The following is a 19,603-nucleotide window of genomic DNA, read 5'->3' as shown; positions in this document are numbered from 1 at the left end:
TATCAACACTGTCAAATTCCCACTCTAAAGCTACCACTCTCTTTTGTCTATTTGTAATCAGTGTAGATTTTCTGTCCTTTTAATTAATGCAACTGCTGTCAGATGTCTGAGTATTAGAAAGCACACAAGTAACATGTGGCATGTGTTTGAAAGGTTGAAAAGAACGTGAGAATGTGAAGTACTTCAGCTCTGTACATGTATTGGTACAAGTGAATCTGTAAGATCAGAGATAGATTGGTGGCTAGCACTTATGTTTTGCCTAGGCCGGCGTAATGTATTTACAGCCTCAACTCCAAAGGATTAGGTTGAAATACATCAATGTTTCAGATAGGAAGACAACTATGTGTCTACACAGCCCATATTTACATGATTATTATATTAATATTTTTAATTGAACCTTTATTTATCTACGCAAGTCAGTTAAGAACAAATTCTTATTTACAATGATGGCCTACCCCGGCCAAACCCTCCCCTAACCCCGGACGACGCTGTGCCAATTGTGCGCCGCCCTATGGGGACACCCGATCACGGCCGGTTGTGACACAGCCCGCGATAAAACCGGGGTCTTGTAGTGACACCTGTTAGACTGCTGTGCCACTCAGAATCCAAAAGATGTCTGGATGTATGATATTCTAGACATACTGCAATCCTACAGGTGGAGAGTTTCCCCCCCTAACTTGTCAAGGGAGACATCAGGCTTTTCTTGTCAGTGAGAAGGACTATTTTAGGCCTTTACGTTGATGGCAGCACTTCACCCACCAATCTGTCAAATGATCTGCGCTAAGGGTTTATTGACAGTACTCCACTTGGTCTTGAAGGGGGCTGGTGCGTGGTGGGTGTGTGGTTGTCTGGGGGAGGGAAGTAACAGTTTAACTACCCTATCGATTTCAATGTGCTAAGGGGTTTAGGCTCCAGTCCAAGAAAAATGGGGTAAAATACCGCTCAGGAAGCGTCGTCCAAGGTGTCGACGCTTGGTTTTTCTCCAGAGGATTCAATGGTAAAGATCTGTGGCCGCCTATTGAAGTCGTACCACTCTGCAGATTGAGTGCTGTATGGCTGTGTGCACTCTGCACTGCTCTATTGACTGTTGTGTGGAGAAGGATTATAGAGAGGGAGGGAGGGATGGAGGTGGAGCGATGGAAGGGTGGGGGAGTGGATGAAGAAGTGTGGATGCAGCACATGGACAGTACAAAAGAGGCAGATGTCATACTCTTTTGGCTGAGGCCAGAATAACAGCATGTGTGTGATCTAATAGCACAATCAAGCTGACGGTTTTGATGGTGGGTCTTTTAGGATATTCTGGTAGTCGCTGTGACATATTGTTGATGAATTGCGTTTGGAAGACAACACTTTGCCTGACCTTCAGAATCTGCAACCGAAATGACCACAAACATTAAGAGAAAAGGGCACTAATCATGAGCTTGAAACAATGTCTTCTTCACATCTGATGATTCATACATGTTCATACATTAATTTATACATTACGGTAATTCATTCCTATTCATGTATATCCATAATTGTCCTACTAAATGATTCAGCCTTCAGATGAAATAAGCACCCTGGCGAAAACGTGATGCAGCACAAATTCAGAACAATCTATTCACTACAACTTCCCTGACGTTTCTTAGATTTCCATGTCAGCTAAAGTCCTGCCCAAATCCATTTCGACCTAGTCATTCGGAAGAGCAGGCTACCTGTATCCATCTTGTTCTGCCGTGTGAGAGGTGTCCAGGTGGTGCTCGTCTGCTGCCCATCACTCTTAGCTGCTGCTCTCGCCATGCTGGGCCTGACAGGTGGTGGAGGAGTGGTGGAAGCAGGTAGGAGGCTGGCGAGATTGGCTGTCAGGGGCGTGAGAGGTGGAGAGGAAAGTGGGGGGGGGGCGGGCTGGGTCTTTTAGGGGGAGCACAGAGCAGGTAGCTAGGAGCCTGGCTGTCAGGGGCGTGAGAGGTGGAGAGGAAAGTGGGGGCGGGCTGGGTCTATTAGGGGAGCACAGAGCAGGTAGCTAGGAGCCTGGCTCTCAGGGGCGTGAGAGGTGGAGAGGAAAGTGGGGGGCGGGCTGGGTCTTTTAGGGGGAGCACAGAGCAGGTAGCTAGGAGCCTGGCTCTCAGGGCCGTGAGAGGTGGAGAGGAAAGTGGGGGGACGGGCTGGGTCTTTTAGGGGGAGCACAGGGCAGGTAGCTAGGAGCCTGGCTGTCAGGGGCAAGAGGGGTGGAGAGGAGAAAACCAGTCGCTGAGGTAAGAGCTGGGCCAGAGTTAATGGGATCAGACGGGGAAGAAAAGGGATCTATCTGGCGGTTAATGTTTAATCCTCTCCCACCCCAGGCTCCAACCATGTGATAATCCTTGGGCTACCTCTCTTCATCATCAAGGTGTCGGAGAGAAGTGCCTCTGTAAATATTTAATTGGCTGCAGCATGCCACTGTTAATTATGCGGGTGTGCCTTTTCTCCATCTCTTCTCTCCTCCCTCTTTCCTTTTCCGTCCTCCTTCCCTACCTTCCTTTGCTCAGTCGCTCTGTCTCAGATAGGAAACTGTCTCCCTGTGTTTCCACTCAATTTCCGTCTTCTCTATCTATTCTACCATTGTTGCTCTCTCTTGACATCTCCCTTTGTGGACAACCTCTCGCCGGAGTCGCCGCTCGCTCTCTTTATTTTTTGGCATTCCATCTCTCGCTCTTTGCCTCGCTCCTTCTCCCTTTTCAATTTGTCCCTCCCTTTCAAACCAAGCTTCTGTTAAACTGATTATTGTTGTGTAATTCATTATTCATACCATTGCCTGTTATCCTCCTTGACGCCCCATGCTTTGAAAAGTTTTCTTTCTCCCAACGTTTTTCTTTGATCGTCAAGGGCAACGGGAAATAGATGTAGACTACACAGACTCTCTACAGGCTAATGCACTGACTGGCGCTTCAATCGGACGATGGTTCATAAGTTAGCTCCAGCATTAAGTGCAATTACAAAAGGGTGCATGTAAAAGTCAACAGAATACAAATCATGTAATGAATGTCTCGTGGGGCCTGTGGAAAAAGGCCCTGGAGCGTTTTCAGAGATGACACACAAAGCAGGAGGAGTGCGTAGGAAGAAAGCAAAGAGTGTCTTTGGATGGACATGGAGAACTATGGGCCAGGTTGAGTGTTTACTGTTCAAGTGTTTGCTGTAGTCTAGTGCAAAAATAGTAGCTGTTATTATCTAGGGGGAATGAAACAGGGAAGAAAATAAAGGGATGAAGTATTCATAAATACTGCCCCATGGTTTAGCTTAGGTTGTGTATATTCCCTCTGAATGTTGTATTGTCTAACAGGTGAAAACCTTTTTATTTGGGAAAGGGAATATTAAATCTGGTCCTCAGGCTGTGTTTAGTCCTGATGAGGACCTATGCTGTGGGTTATGGATGTTTGGACAGAGAGATGGGTGTGCATGTGTGTGTGTGTGTGTGTGTGCGAGCATGCGTGCGAGTATGTGTGTGCATCTGTGCTTCTGTGTGTGCGTGCGCGTGTGTCTGTGTGGTGCTGATCGAATGCCAAAAACCTGGGTCACATCAAGGACGAGAGTCAGCCGGGATCGTCCCTGTCTGGTGCTGGGCGAAATTCAATATGCAGACACACTGACACTCTCATGCACCATGGAGGAATCTTGCAATCCTGCACCTGACAGGGAGAAAAACTACTGCACTTAATCTTCCAACACAAAATGCCACAAGGTTGTTTGTCTGTTTACCCTCAGTTCATAGAGTACAGTTCTGTGCGCTGGCTCTAGGCTTTTCCTCTCCCTTACCTCCACTTCTCTAGCTCCTCTCCCTATGTCTTCCTCCCTCACTCACTCACTGTATATCTCTCTGTCTCTCTCTCTTTGTGGTCTGTATATTTTATCATTTCATTTAGAATATCATCAACACCACATGTCTTTATGTTTGGAGGGTTTGTATTTTGTCCTGTAGTTTATTAAATGTAATTGGAGAATCCAGTGGGTTCTGGTAGTCTTCAATAGTTGACTCTAAGATTTGAATTTGATCATGTATGTGTTTTTTCTGTTTGTTCTTTGTTATAGGGCCAAAAAGATTGGAAAAGTGGTTTTGGATAGACAACTCTTCTTGTTGTTTGATTAGTGTTTTCCAATTTTTCCAGAAGTCTTAATAGTCTACGGATTCTTCAATTACATTGAGCTGATTTCTGACGTGCTGTCCCTTCTTTTTCCTTAGATATTTCTGTATTGTTTTAGTTATTCGCCATACTGAAATTTTTTCACTTGTTGTTCATTTTCTTAGGTTTTCTGATTGAAATGTTTCGATTTCTCTCTCCGTCTCTCTCCCTGTGTTGTTAATGCTGATGGGTGTCGGGCATGTGCAGTCTATCAGGTGTTTTCACGCTCTGTCGTCATCTGTCCAACGTCCACCCCATCAACCCTTACACCCCCCTCTCGACTGTGTAGTATTCGAATTGACAAGACCCTGACTCTGCAGACACCCCTTTAGACCCTCCAACTGTCCAGTAGTGAGACACCACAGACACCCCTTTAGCTTCTCATCTTCGATGTGATACCCTTCACCCCCCTACCAAGGTCAAAGAGGCAGCCTTTATGCACATCGCACGCTCTAAGTGAGTGACAAGAGGAGACAGGGGTTGTGATGGTGTGTATACATGAGTGAGTGTGTTTGTGGTGTGTTGATCACTGACTCAGTTTCTGTGTGTTTCGGTGTGTACTTATACACATGGCTGTGGGTGAGTGTGACTGAGTAAGTCTGGGCTGTGTGTGTTGACCTGGTTAACACCGTGTGCAGTGAGGGAGGGTAAAGGCAGGGTGATACAGGTTTTAGAATGAAGGTGCCAATTGAGCTGTAAAAATGGGAATTGAGTGGGGAATAGGGAATAGCAGGACTCTGGTGTGTAACCTTCACCATGTTGTTTTCAGGTTTCAGCTGTGTGTGTGTGTGTGTGTGTGTGTGTGTGTGTGTGTGTGTGTGTGTGTGTGTGTGTGTGTGTGTGTGTCTACGTACACTACCGTTCAAAAGTTTGGGGTCACTTAGAAATGTCCTTGTTTTTGAAAGAAAAGCACATTTTTTGGGGTCCATTAAAATAACAGCGAATTGATCAGAAATACAGTGTAGACATTGTTAATGTTGTAAATGACCATTGTAGCCGGAAACTGAATATCTACATAGGCGTACAGAGGCCCATTATCAGCAACCATCACTCCTGTGTTCCAATGGCACGTTGTGTTAGCTAATCCAAGTTTAGCATTTTAAAGGCTAATTGATCATTAGAAAACTATTTTGCAATTATGTTAGTACAGCTGAAGATTGTTGTTCTGATTAAAGAAGCAATAAAACTGGCCTTCTTTAGACTAGTTGAGTATCTGGAGCATCAGCATTTGTGGGTTCGATTACAGGCTCAAGATGGCCAGAAACAAAGACCTTTCTTCTGAAACTCATCAGTCTATTCTTGTTCTGAGAAATGAAGGCTATTCTATGTGAGAAATTATCAAGAAACTGAATATCTCGTACAAGGTACAGCATGGCGTTGCAAAATAGAGTCATAGCCTTCCTTCTTCAAGATTCATTTTACCCTATACAAATCTCCCACTTTACCACCACCAAAGCACACCCAGACCATCACATTGCCTTCACCATGCTTGACAGATGGCGTCCAGCACTTCTCCAGCATCTTTACATTTTTTCTGTGTCTCAGGAATGTTCTTCTTTGTGATCCGAACACCTCAATCTTAGATTCATCTGTCCACATAACACCCTTTTCCAATCTTCCTCTGTCCAGTGCCTATGTTATAATGCCCATCTTAATCTTTTATTTTTATTGGCTAGTCAGAGATATGGCTTTTTCTTTGCAACTCTGCCTAGAAGGCCAGCATCCCGGAGTCGCCTCTTCACTGTTGACGTTGAGACTGGTGTTTTGCGGGTACAACAACTGATGACGCACAGAACAACTGAGGACGCACAGTAATACAGCCTACTGTGCAGTGTGGCAGGTGCACAGAGGATGGTATAGGTTACAGTATATCCAAGATTGTTTCATAGAAATAACCTGAAAGAGCGGCTTAACTCACCAATTCTGCATCTGATTTTCTGCTGGTCATTAAGAAAAACGAGAGTTCTGATGATCTCACTTACACAAATCTCACAAAACTATGTTTTGGAATATACTGACTTTACGACCAAAATTATTCTACTTACACTTTGTTGTGTTTCTCAATGATATCGATGCCACATATGCAGTTTTCAACCAAATACATTTATCGTTCAGTTGTCCTTTAACAAACACTTACCGCTGGTGACATTTCCTAGGCCTTGGTTATACAGTACATTGGACACAATGACTAATGTCTCCCCTCCCCCATGCAGTGAGAGGGACAGTCACAGTGAGTGGTAGTGATGCTGATACAGCCAGTGTGTTCTTCCTTCCTGTGTTTCTTGGCCAGCCTAGATAGCACAGCAGCAAGCAGCACGCTAATGTGATTATGGCTTTTAGCGGAGGATTTTCATGGACATTCTCCATCCCTCTCCATCCTTCAAGGCGCCATTAGTTCTCACTGTGGGATGGCCTGTTCTTGCTGGTGACTGACACACTTAAAGCAAATGCACACATACTGGACACACACACACACACACTGTACAGGTGCACACACACAATAACTGTCTCGAAAGGACCATGAAGAATTGTGGATCTTCAGACACACAAACACACACTCATATTCAACTTATTAGTATTACTCTGCTTAGACTTTGTACTAATTTCAGTACTTTGGAAAAATACATCTCTCAATTTTCCATTGACCATCATTTCAACACATAATTAGATTCACCTTTTTCAGCTATTTGTTTATGAGACCGTGACGCGAATCAGAATGCCTGCCCCTTTTTCATTACGCTGTGCAATCAAGCCATGATTCCACCAAGAGCCCGTGTTGAAATGAAAAGTGTGAGCAATTGGCCATCAGATGCTGCACTGCTTACGACTGTCACGTTTCTGACCCCTCTCTGCCTGGAATTACACTTGCCAAGCTTAGAGCGTATTGTCTTAGCGCACCTCTTTGCATTAATCAGACAAACCTCCGGGTGCTTCTAAATTCCTGACTACACAGCGTTTCCTTCGCATAAGTCGCTGTTTATTAAACCTTAGAGGCAAGACGGCAGCAGCATAGAGATATTATGGACGCGTTAGGAAAGAGATAGGGGAGATTGGTTGAAGATCTAGCAAGGACTCTAGTAAGGTCTTGTCCAGAAGGGATACAGGTTTTGTCAAAATTGACTTTTCGTAGCAGGTTTAGGAGAACTTATGCAGCAGGTTAGGAGAATTAACGTTGCAGATTAGGAGAATTAGGTTAAGGTTAAGAATAGGGTTAGGGTTAGCTAAAATGTAAAACCCAAGACACTTTTGAGGTCAAATTTAGACATGACCCTCAGACAGTGAGGGTGTCCTAATATGGGCACCGTAAGGGTGGACTTGATGTGCATGCTGGAATTTGGCGGAGTTTGGAGGAACAGAGCTGGTGTCATGCTGAGTTTCTTTCTCTCTCTCGGAGGACCTGAGCCCTAGGACCATGCATCAAGACTACCTGGCCTGATAACTCCTTGCTGTCCCCAGTCCACCTGGCCGTGCTGCTGCTCCAGTTTCAACTGTTCTGCCTAAGGCTATGGAACCCTGACCTGTTCACCGGACGTGCTACCTGTCCCAGACCTGCTGTTTTCAACTCTCTAGAGACAGCAAGAGTGGTAGAGATACTCTATGCTATGAGATGCTATGAAAAGCCACCCTCGACAACCACTGTGATTATTATTATTTGACCCTGCTGGTCATCTATGAACTTTTGAACATCTTGGTCATGTTCTGTTATAATCTCCACCCGGCACAGCCAGAAGAGGACTGGCCACCCATCATAGCCTGGTTCCTCTCTAGGTTTCCTCCTAGGTTCTGGCCTTTCTAGGGAGTTTTTCCGAGCCACCGTGCTTCTACACCTGCATTGCTTGCTGTTTGGGGTTTTAGGCTGGGTTTCTGTACAGCACTTTGTGACATCAGCTGATGTAAGAAGGGCTTTATAAATACATTTGATTTGATTTGAGTGTAGACCTGCCTCAGTATGTCACTGCTAAGATAGCACTGTATGGCTGTTGTTATCTTTGTTTGCGGAGTCAGTTGAAATTTACAAAATATAATTCAAGGAAGGGAAGCTTCAAGACTACTGTAGCCGAGTCATTTTGAAAATACAAGCGCTTTAGGGCTGGGTGTTATATAGAATTCGTTTAATTAATTTGAATTTATGTTTTAAGACGGTATTCCAAATGTCTGTATCACAAGAATCAAATTATTTATACATTTTTTATGAGCATTTATGTCTACATGTTGTCTTTTTTGTCTCGTCTCTATCGCTCCTTATATCACACACACACACACACACACACACACACACACACACACACACACACACACACACACACACACACACACACACACACACACACACACACACACACACACACACAAGCCCAGCAAATATGCTAACGAGCGCATATGAAAAAAAGAAACAAATTGCAAAGACAGGCAGTCCAGCTCATAAAGTTATACATATATATATATATATATATATATATATATATATATATATATATATATATATATATATATATATATATATATATATATATATATATATATATATATATATATATAGCAGGAGCTATCGAATGTCATTTTTGGTGAGTTTGGACATTTACAAGTGATTGTGATCGAGAGATATTGTGTAAATGAATAGTACTGACTCTGGAGCAGCATACACAGTGTCTGTGAGGACTCTGGAGTCGCTAGGGCAACCTGCCTGCCTGCTCTGCTCGAGAAGTAGACAAAATGCAAGGACATTTTAAAATAGCAGTGGCAGTTGTACAGATAACTCATCCAAAGGGCTTTGACTTCTTGAATACAGCAGAAAGCCAACACAATGTGATTCACCATCACTTTATTAATTCAGCTACTTAGATAACTAGCAAGTTAAACTTAGGGATCGTGTTAATACAGAATTATTTGTTTTTCACACAGCAAAAAAATATAAAATGCATAAGAAATATCTTCCACCACCATAAACCCAGATCTAAAATGCTTTTTATTGTAATTTCTGCTCGGAATCAGACTCATTTTGTGCCTCAGTTGCACTTCCCAAATTGGATGAGAATTCACAAACGGGCATTCTATCAGCAGACAGTGTTCTGACTGATGTTTAAGTACTTTTCTCTGGTACTTTTCTAGGTGTAGCTAGTCTACTTTTCTCCAGTAAAATGCTAAATTAACTTTAAGAAGAACATTAGGAAATGTAGCTGGCTACATTCTTTATATGATAAACAGACATACGATTGCCATGCATAGTTTTTGCAAAAAATACACGTGTTTTTCCTTGTAAGCTCATTTAGCCTACTTGTGTGGCTGCCAGCCGAATAGCGTTGCACTTCTGTTGTCATGTGATTGTCTCATCTGTTCTGGAGAACTATGGTACGCTTCATAATGTAAAATAATGTGACAGGTGTAATGATGAACACAGTCTGCTTTAATTTCTAACATATTGCACAAGTTGACTGCAGGTATTTACTTTTAAAAAGTAGAAATATTCAAATGTATAGAGAAACATCAAAGAAATAGTTTCAACGTTATTGGCGATATTGCAAAACCATCTTGCGACTATTTCCAAATAAATACCTGTGTATACGGTATATACGGTATACCGCCCAAGTCTAATTCCTGCACCTGCAGGAACACCTCTTTATACTTCTATTGGTACATTGTTTTGCTCGGACTGGATCGGTAGCTAGCTAGCTAACGATAGCTAGGACACAGGTAGACAGTGTCCTTCGCTCCCACCTGTCAGGCACTGATTTCCCACAGCTCTGTTAAAGACAGCAAGGGCAGGTCTTCGGGCAAGTGGGAGCGAAGGACACTGTGTGCTAGCTATGTAGCTAGGAGGACTCCAGTACACGACGGGCGGGAAGTGGGGGCACCACCGGTAGCTAGCTAGCTAGGACATCGGTAGACGCCTCTTGACCCACATTTTAATCGCATAGACAATCAGGGGAAATCCAGAACATCAAGTGTTACACAAGCATGAAGATGGCGTGCTCGATTGCAGGAACCCATGGGAATGCTCCAAATTGCTGGCTGCAATCACACACTATTGTTTCAACTCTGTATTTGCAGAGTGGTCTTACATAATCGGTCATAAGGACACCGAAACACATTGAGACATTATTTTACTGTAGTAGAGGAGAAATGAACCTTTCCATTGATACCCTTTTTAGGTCTCAACTCCTCAAATTGCGTGCAGAGCGAACACTTCTAAAATTGGAGTATCAATGAACATTGATTCTGGAAAATAAATGCTCAGTCTGTCACACGTGGCATTGCGGTACCATGTACCACTAGTAACATTTTAGCCAAAGACTGTTTTACTAGCTGTCTAGTCTGTGTTTTATAACTGTGCAAAAAGCATCCAACACTATTACATAAGGAATTGGAAACTCGTTCCCATTCTGAGAAATAAGTTAGGCCACTTGATTTCAACATCTGAACAAGGTAGACAGGCTAGCATGCTATTCAAACAGTTGGAGACAGACAGAACGATGTGTTCATAACCATTCAACTGTTCTACCTTGGTTTCTAGCTAAAGTTGGCTAGCTAGTTAGTTGGCTAAAGATTAGCCGGCTACTCACTAGCACGTGGGCTCGTGCTTGAGATATTGTTTATGAGACCTGTGTTAATTTTCTATAAAGTTAGTCATTATTAGTGAATGTGTATTATGCATGGATCTGGTTAAATTTGTAACAAAAAAGGGCATTTTCATAGACAGACGATGCCCCACATATCATATCAACCCCCGTTTTTCATTTAGTTTAATTTCTGTGGTAGTGTGTGTTTGCGTGCACTTGTGTGACTGTCTTGGTGTGTGTGCGTGTGTCTATTTGTAGGCAGGGTGAGCCTCACTGTACGCATCCCTCCGGTTGCCGTTGGTGTCCCTTCATTTCACGCTCCAACGCCCCTGCGTGAATCCTCCTCTTCCCCCGGCTCATTATCAACGATGGTTCAATGAGACACACACACATGGCGGGGGGGAGGGGGGGGGGTGAACCAAATCATTATTCAAATAATACAGGGGGTCAGTGCATAAGCGACAACACCTTTGTTTGTATATTTCTGACTTTCCCATCACAAATAACTAAGTCAACCGCCAAACACATCCAGCCTGACCTGGATCAATGAGGTACTCAGCACCACGGCGGCTGAGATGCCAACCAGGGGATTTGGGTATTGAGAATCCGAATGGACCGTCTGTTGTTGTTATAACGGCATTATGCTCACCCTCCTCCCTCTCTTCTCTCATTTTCCTTGGCAGGGCCAAGTGCGCACGGAGCTGAATTCGGCCACCTGCCCGACAACATTACAGTGCTGGAAGGAGAGAGCATCATTCTGAGGTAACTCTTCGATCCTACACCTGCACCTACTAATTACATGTTCAAATTGTTGTTTTTTTCCCTCTCATCATGCTGACTTAATTGCCAATTCACTGTCATAAAAACCTCATGAGCTTTACCCCAACTAGGTTGAAAAATCTTCCTATTTTGTCAATATCCTGGACTCTGAGGCCTTCATAAAAGCCTACTGTCAATCAACATTTGAACTATTTAACCCGCTGTCAGGTGTCATTCCAAATCTGGTCACCCTCACTGTCATCTCATATCGCCTAGCCCTAGAACCATAGACCACTGTCAGGCTCCTGTAGTTGATATATGATGCCCTTTCATACTTACAGGCTCATCTATTCATTGCATGGGTGATTAAAGGTAATATCACTGGCCTATTCACTGGAGGCCATGTGATCTACCTCACAGAGATTTTTTTTTTACCCTGGCCACATCAATTAAACATAAGCACTCAGGCTTATCCTCTCCTGGCCTGGTCCCCAGCTGAAGCTTGTAAGGACATCTAGTGATGAAGGACAGTACTGTAGTCATACTGTCACAAAAACATTTCTAGTTCAGCAAAGTTGGAAAATTACATTCCAAACTCTAAATAATTTTTTGTATTCATATATATGTATAGACTGAGTGTACAGTGAAAAGGTGAAAGCTATGATCCCTTATTGATGTCACTTGTTGAATCTGCTTCAATCAGTGTAGATGAAGGAGAGGAGACGGGTTAAAGAAGGATTTTTAAGCCTTGAGACAATTGAGATGGATTGTGTGTGTGTGCCATTCAGAGAGTGAATGGGTAACACAGAATATTTAAATGCCTTTGAACGGGTGATGGTAGTAGGTGGTTTGAGTGTGTCAAGAACTGCAACGCTGCTGGGCTTTTCACGCTAAACAATTTCCCATGTGTATCAAGAATGGTATCACCCAAAGGACAACTGCGGGACTCAACATGGGCCAGCCAGCATCCCTGTGGAACGCTTTCGACACCTTGTAGAATCCATCCCCCGACAAATTGAGGCTGTTCTGAGGGCAAAAGGGTGTGGAACTCAATATTAGGAAGGTGTTCCTATTGCTTTGTACCCTCAGTGTATATAACCAGGGTAGTTACATTGAGGTAAAATCTGGTTTTCAAGAAAGTCTTGTATATTAGAGAAAATAAAGTAGACAAAGGAGTGGGCGAGATTGTTTTGCATTACCGGGTGCCTGGGGTACATGCAGGTGGAGATTTCACATGGAATGAACTTGCCCAGTCTAACCTGCTTGAGGTTATACCAGACAGTTCTGAAAAACTATTACTAATCTACTCTAGACCTTTTCAAATGTTTAAACAATAACATGTTCTGTTTGCACGCACAACCAAGAGATTAACCACACACTGGTTGAATCAACGTTGTTTCCACATCATTTAAATGAAATGACCCTAAACCAACGTGGAATAGATGTTAAATTGACGTCTGCCCAGCGCCATTATTGACTAGCTAGCTAGTTAATTGACTACAGCAGCTAGCATAAAATTAAAAGTTTAACCAAAAACCAGAACAAATTAGTTGTATAAACACATTGACTTCTTGCTACCAGATAAACAAAACAAAATCATCAAGCAACATTTATTTCCCGTTTATTATCCATTTGCTCAGGTGGTGTTAGCTATATTTCACTAGCGCGATGTGAAGGTAGAGAAAGATCCACTTACCTTGTTAGCCTCTCTGGGATAGGGGGGATGCAAATGTCCCACCTGGCCAATTGCCAGGGAAAATGCAGAGCGCCAAATTCAAATAAAATGCTATAAAATTCAAACTTTCATTAAATCACACATGTAATATATCAAATTAAAGCTACACTCGTTGTGAATCCAGCCAACATGTCTAAAAGGCTTTTCGGCAAAAGCATAAGAAGCTATTATCTGATGATAGCACAACAGTAAACAAAGAGAGAAAGAATATTTCAATTACACAAAACGCAGAAATAAAATATAAATCATGCCTTACCTTTGACGAGCTTCTTTTGTTGTCACTCCAATATGTCCCATATATGTCCACTACTTTTTTAGTCTTGCCCAACTCTCAACAGCGGCAGGGTAGCCTAGTGGTTAACCGGAAGGTTGCAAGTTCAAACCCCCGAGCTGACAAGGTACAAATCTGTCGTTCTGCCCCTGAACAGGCAGTTAACCCACTGTTCCTAGGCTGTCATTGAAAATAAGAATTTGTTCTTACTTGCCTGGTTAAATAAAGGTAAAATAAAAACATTGCTTTACTTCTTCATTTCACAAAGGAATAACCTCAACCATTTTCCAAAGACTGGTGACATCCAGTGGAAGCAGTAGGAACTGCAAACAAGTGCCATAGAATTCTAGTTCCCCAATGAAAACTCAATCTGAATTGTTTTTCCTGCTACATAAGTTCTGTTATACTCACAGACATGATTCAAACCGTTTTAGAAACTTCAGAGTGTGTTCTATCCAAATCTACTAATAATATGCATATCTTATACAGAGCTAGCTGGATGTGAAGGTAGAGAAAGATCCAGTTACCTTGTTAGCCAGCTGGATAAATACATTTCTCTCACAACAGCCAACAATATAACTAAACTAAATGTAGCTAGCCTACAAGTCCAATGTTTGACGGCCACATTGTATACATCAAAAGTTAGGTAGCAGCAGTAATTTCCACTTTCAGCCCCTCTCACCCCTCACCAATCTGTCTCTTCTAGCTCTTCATATGCTTCCTCCAAACACAACTATATTTTACCCAGGTGTATTTCCCACGTAGTTTCAATTAAGAAACATACTGGATTTTCTTTAATGAACCGCTACCTTGTGCTTGGTATGTATTATCAACCTCACATTATGAGACCTAGCTAGTGGTTTGTTTACAAAACTATAATACAAACGCATATAATTACAACAGGATGATCAAAATGTCATTTGAAATTAATTCAAATGAACCTTAAAATATTCCTTTCTGCACTCCCTCATGATAGTGATATTTGCGACCTGACCTAAATCCCATAGAAATTTGAGTTATAGATCTGTCATTCGCTTTGAAAGCAAGTCTAAGAAGCGGTATATCTGGTCTATGTGCTCTATTTCTATGCTTGCTTAGTCATTTTTGCATCTTTTGCTTTTGGTTTTGTACACTAATTTCAAAAAGCTGAAAATAAAATATTTTTGGTTATTTAAAATATATTTCATAGTGGTTTAGATGGTATAATGAATCTCTATACTGCTTGTTTTGTCACATCAACTGAAATTAGGTAAACTATTAGAATCTTGGCAACCAGAAAATGTAGCTGTAATAGTCAAATCTGGTATCCATCAACATGGCTAGCCTCATTAATTGTCTAATGAAAAAGACGGTAACACTTCATCTTAAGGGGTCCCTATTAAAGTGTAATTACATATGTAATTACACGGTAACAAGTATTCTAAACAATTGTAATAATTTATAGTTACACTGTATTTTAACATGTAACTGGTGGTAATTGCAGTCTGTAATTACAGGGGTGTAACAACAAATGTTTTATTTTAATTTTTTATTTTATTTTACTTCACCTTTATTTAACCAGATGGGCAAGGTGAGAACAAGTTCTCATTTACAATTGCGACCTGGCCAAGATAAAGCAAAGCAGTTTGACACATACAACAACACAGAGTTACACATGGAGTAAAACAAACATACAGTCAATAATACAGTATAAACAAGTCTATATACGATGTGAGCAAATGAGGTGAGATAAGGGAGGTAAAAGGCAAAAAAAAGGCCATGGTGGCAAAGTAAATACAATATAGCAAGTAAAACACTGGAATGGTAGATTTGCAGTGGAAGAATGTGCAAAGTATAAATAAAAATAATAGGGTGCAAAGGAGCAAAATAAATAAATAAATACAGTAGGGGGAGAGGTAGTTGTTTGGGCTAAATTATAGATGGGCTATGTACAGGTGCAGTAATCTGTGAGTTGCTCTGACAGCTGGTGCTTAAAGCTAGTAAGGGAGATAAGTGTTTCCAGTTTCAGAGATTTTTGTAGTTCGTTCCAGTCATTGGCAGCAGAGAACTGGAAGGAGAGGCGGCCAAAGGAAGAATTTGTTTTGGGGGTGACCAGAGAGATATACCTGCTGGAGCACGTGCTACAGGTGGGTGCTGCTATGGTGACCAGCAAGCTGAGATAAGGGGGGAATGCTTGTTACCATGCTTGTTTCAATTTCAAAGTTTCTGATAACATCCCAACTCACCATATTTCAGTGTTAGTGAATTGAAAACTGACCACTAGAGTCTGATGCCCAGTCCCAATAGCAAAACAGATTAAAAAACGGTTCACATAAAAAAAACAAGATCAAGCGGCTTCCATTCAGTAAGCGTACAAAACCGCATTGCCAGGCCAAATATATTCACTCCTTTTTTAGAACATTAATACCTGAACAGTCTATATAGTGCATTCGTAAAGTATTAAGAACCCTTGACTTTTTTCACATTTTGTTACGTTACAGCCTCAATCTTATTTTTTCTCATCAATTTAGACACAATACCCCATAATGACAAAGCAAAAACAGGTTTTTAAACATTTTAGCAAATGTATTTTAATAAAGTATTCAGACCCTTTACTCAGTATTTTGTAAAGGCACCTTTGGCAGTGATTACAGCCTTGAGTCTTATGGGTATGACGCTACAAGCTTGGCACACATGCATTTGGGGAATTTCTCTCATTCTTCTCTGCAGATCCTTTCAAGCTCTGTCAGGTTGGATGGGGAGCGTCGCTGCATAGCTATTTTCAGGTCTCTCCAGAGATGTTCGATCGGGTTCAAGAGAAGCTTGTTTCTCATGGTCTGAGAGTCTTTTAAGTGCCTTTTTGCAAACTCCAAGCAGGCTGTCATGTGCCTTTTACTGAGGAGTAGCTTCCATCTGGCCACTCTACCATAAAGATCTATTTGATAGAGTGCTGCAGCAATGGTTGTCCTTCTGGAAGGTATTCCCATCTCCACAGACGAACTCTGTCAGAGTGACCATCGGGTTCTTGGTCACCTCCCTGACCAAGGCCCTTCTCCCCTGATTGCTCAGTTTGGTTGGGCGGCCAGCTCTAGGAAGAGTCTTGGTAGTTCCAAACTTCTTCCATTTAAGAATGATGGAGGCCGCTGTGTCTTGGGGACATTCAATGCTGCAGACATTTTTTGGCACCCTTCTCCAGATTTGTGCCTCGACACAATCCTGTCTCAGAGCTCAATGAGCAATTCCTTCGACCTCATGGCTTGGTTTTTGCTTTGACATGCACTGTCAACTGTGAGATCTTAAATAGACAGGTGGGTGCCTGTCACGCTCGTCGAAATGATTGGACCAAGGTGCAGCGTGCGTAGAGTTCCACATATTTTAATAAATCAAAACTCACCGAACAAAACAATAACGCACAAATGAAACGTGGAGATACTGGTGTGCACACAGGCAACTATCTGTAGACAAGATCCCACCAAGCACAATGAGGAAATGGCTACATAAATATGATCCCCAATCAGAGACAGCTAAACAGTTGTCTCTGATTGGGAACCATACCAGGCCAACATAAACCATTAATCACCTAGATGACCCGCCCTAGTCACTATCACAACCCCAACCAACATAGAGAATAAACAGCTCTCTATGGTCAGGGCTTGACAGTGCCTTTCCAAATCATGTACAATCAATTAAATGTACCGCAGGTGGACTCCAATCAAGTCTTAGAAACATATCAAGGATGATCAAGGGAAACAGGTTGCACCTGAGCTCCATTTCTAGTCTCATAACAAAGGGTATTTCTGTTTTATATTTTTAATAAATTTGCAAAACTTCCTAAAAACCTGTTTTCACTTTGTCATTATGGGATATTGTATTTAGATCGATGAGGATTTAAAAAAAAATGTTTTAATCCATTTGAGAATAAGGTTGTAATGTAACAAAATGTGAAAAAGGGAAATGGCCTGAATACTTTCCGAATGCACTGTATTATCAACATGTTTGCACAGTGGCAAACCTATTGGACCTAGGCCTTCAGTGTGTGACAGGGTAATGATGCTGAAAAGGCAGCAGCAGCAATACCAGCGGACTCATGGAGGAGAGTACACTTTTTAGTAAAACACAGAGGGCCAGTGGTGTAATGGAGGCTATATGCAAGTATATGCAAGTTATTTGGATTTTTACGAATTATCTTTGAAAGACAGGGTCCTGAAAAAGGGATGTTTCTTTTTTTGCTGAGTTTACATGTAGGTAGAGTTATTAAAGTGACTATGTTTAAATAATAACAGAAACTAGCAGCTGTGTAAAAGAGGTGGTGGGGGGTGGGCAATGCAAATAGTCTGGGTAACCATTTGATTAGATGTTCAGGAGTCTTATGGCTTGGGCTAGAAGCTGATTAGAAGCCTCTTGGACGTAGACTTGGCGCTCTGGTACCTCCTTGCCGTACGGTAGCAGAGAGAACAGTCTATGCCTAGGGTGGCTGGAGTCTTTGACAATTTTTAGGACCTTCCTCTGACACTGCCTGGTATAGAGGTCCTGGATGGCAGGAAGCTTGGCCCCAGTGATGTACTGGGCCGTACGCATTACCCTCTGTAGTGCCTTGCGGTCGGAGGCCAAGCAGTTGCCATACCAGGCAGTGATGAAATCAGTCATGATGCTCTCGATGGTGCAGCTGTAGAACCTTTTGAGGATCTGAGGACCCATGCCAAATCTTTTCAGTCTCCTGAGGGGGAATAGGTTTTGTCGTGCCCTCTTCTTGTCGTGCCCTCTTGTCTTGTTGTCCCCGGTTGTAATTTTGACCTTGAGAAAACAACTACTAAGTTAGCTAGCCGTTTCCAGCGGCAACAGAACAGCTGTTGTTTTCAAACGCTTTGGATGTTCTTTGGGGTTCCAGGGTTCTGCTCCTCCTCAAAAAGGCATATGTTTATCTTTGTTCATACATAAGCACATACAGACTCACCTCAATATACAGTATGTACACTACCTTTCAAGAGTTTGGGGTCACTTAGAAATGTCCTTATTTTTTAAAGGAAAAGCATATTTATTGTCCATTAAAATAACGTAAAATTGATCAGAAATACAGTGTAGACATTGTTAATGTTGTAAATGACTATTGTAGCTGGAAACGGCAGATTTGTTGTGGAATATCTATATAGGCGTACAGAGGCCCATTATCAGCAACCATCACCGTCTTCCAATGACATGTTGTGTTAGCTAATCCAAGTTTATAATTTTAAAGGCTAATTGATGATTAGAAAACCTTTTTGAAATTATGTTAGCACAGCTGAAAATTGTTGTCCTGATTAAAGAATCAATAAAACTTGCCTTCTTTAGACTAGTATCTGGAGCATCAGCATTTGTGGGTTCGATTACAGGCTCAAAATGGCCAGAAATAAAGACCTTTCTTCTGAAACTCGTCAGTCTATTCTTGTTCTGAGAAATGAAGGCTATTCCATGCGAGAAATTGCCAAGAAACTGAAGATCTTGTACAACGCTGTGTACTACTCCCTTCACAGAACAGCGCAAACTGTCTCTAACCAGAATAGAAAGAGGAGTGGGAGGCCCCGGTGCGCAACTGAGCAAGAGGACAAGTACATTAGAGTGTCTAGTTTGAGAAACAGGCACCTCACAAGTCCTCAACTGTCAGCTTCATTAAATAGTACCCACAAAACACCAGTCTCAATGTCAACAGTGAAGAGGCGACTCCGGGATGCTGACGTTCTAGGCAGAGTTGCAAAGAAAAAGCCATATCTCAGACTGGCCAATAAAAATAAAAGATTAAGATGGGCAAAATAACATAGGCACTGGACAGAGGAAGATTGGAAAAGGGTGTTATGTGGACAGATGAATCTAAGATTGAGGTGTTCGGATCACAAAGAAGAACATTCCTGAGACACAGAAAAAATGTAAAGATACTGGAGGAGTGATGTCGCCATCTGTCAAGCATGGTGAAGGCAATGTGATGGTCTGGGTGTGCTTTGGTGGTGGTAAAGTGGGAGATTTGTACAGGGTAAAATGAATCTTGAAGACTATGACTCTATTTTGCAACGCCATGCCGTACCTTGTGGACAGCGCTTAACTGGAGCCAATTTCCTCCTACAACAGGACAATGACCCAAAGCACAGCTCCAAACTATGCAATAACTATTTAGGGAAGAAGCAGTCAACTGGTA

At 42.2% G+C, this 19,603-nt stretch overlaps 1 protein-coding gene across 2 annotated transcripts in view; it reads left to right on the top strand.

Moving 5' to 3' along the window:
- The window catches only part of iglon5 (IgLON family member 5), a 146,246-nt gene that overhangs the window by 105,748 nt on the left and 20,895 nt on the right, over window positions 1-19,603 (top strand). For both annotated transcript variants that reach the window (XM_042304514.1, XM_042304513.1), the window contains exon 2: window positions 11,377-11,455. In XM_042304514.1, coding sequence (XP_042160448.1) covers window positions 11,377-11,455 — 79 coding nt within the window. The remainder of the gene's footprint in view (window positions 1-11,376; window positions 11,456-19,603) is intronic.

The sequence above is a fragment of the Oncorhynchus tshawytscha genome, linkage group LG23 (assembly GCF_018296145.1).
Source record: "Oncorhynchus tshawytscha isolate Ot180627B linkage group LG23, Otsh_v2.0, whole genome shotgun sequence".
NCBI classification, from domain to species: Eukaryota; Metazoa; Chordata; class Actinopteri; order Salmoniformes; family Salmonidae; genus Oncorhynchus; species Oncorhynchus tshawytscha.
Note: the sequence above shows the minus strand (reverse complement) of the source record. Positions and strands in the feature narration are given on the sequence as shown.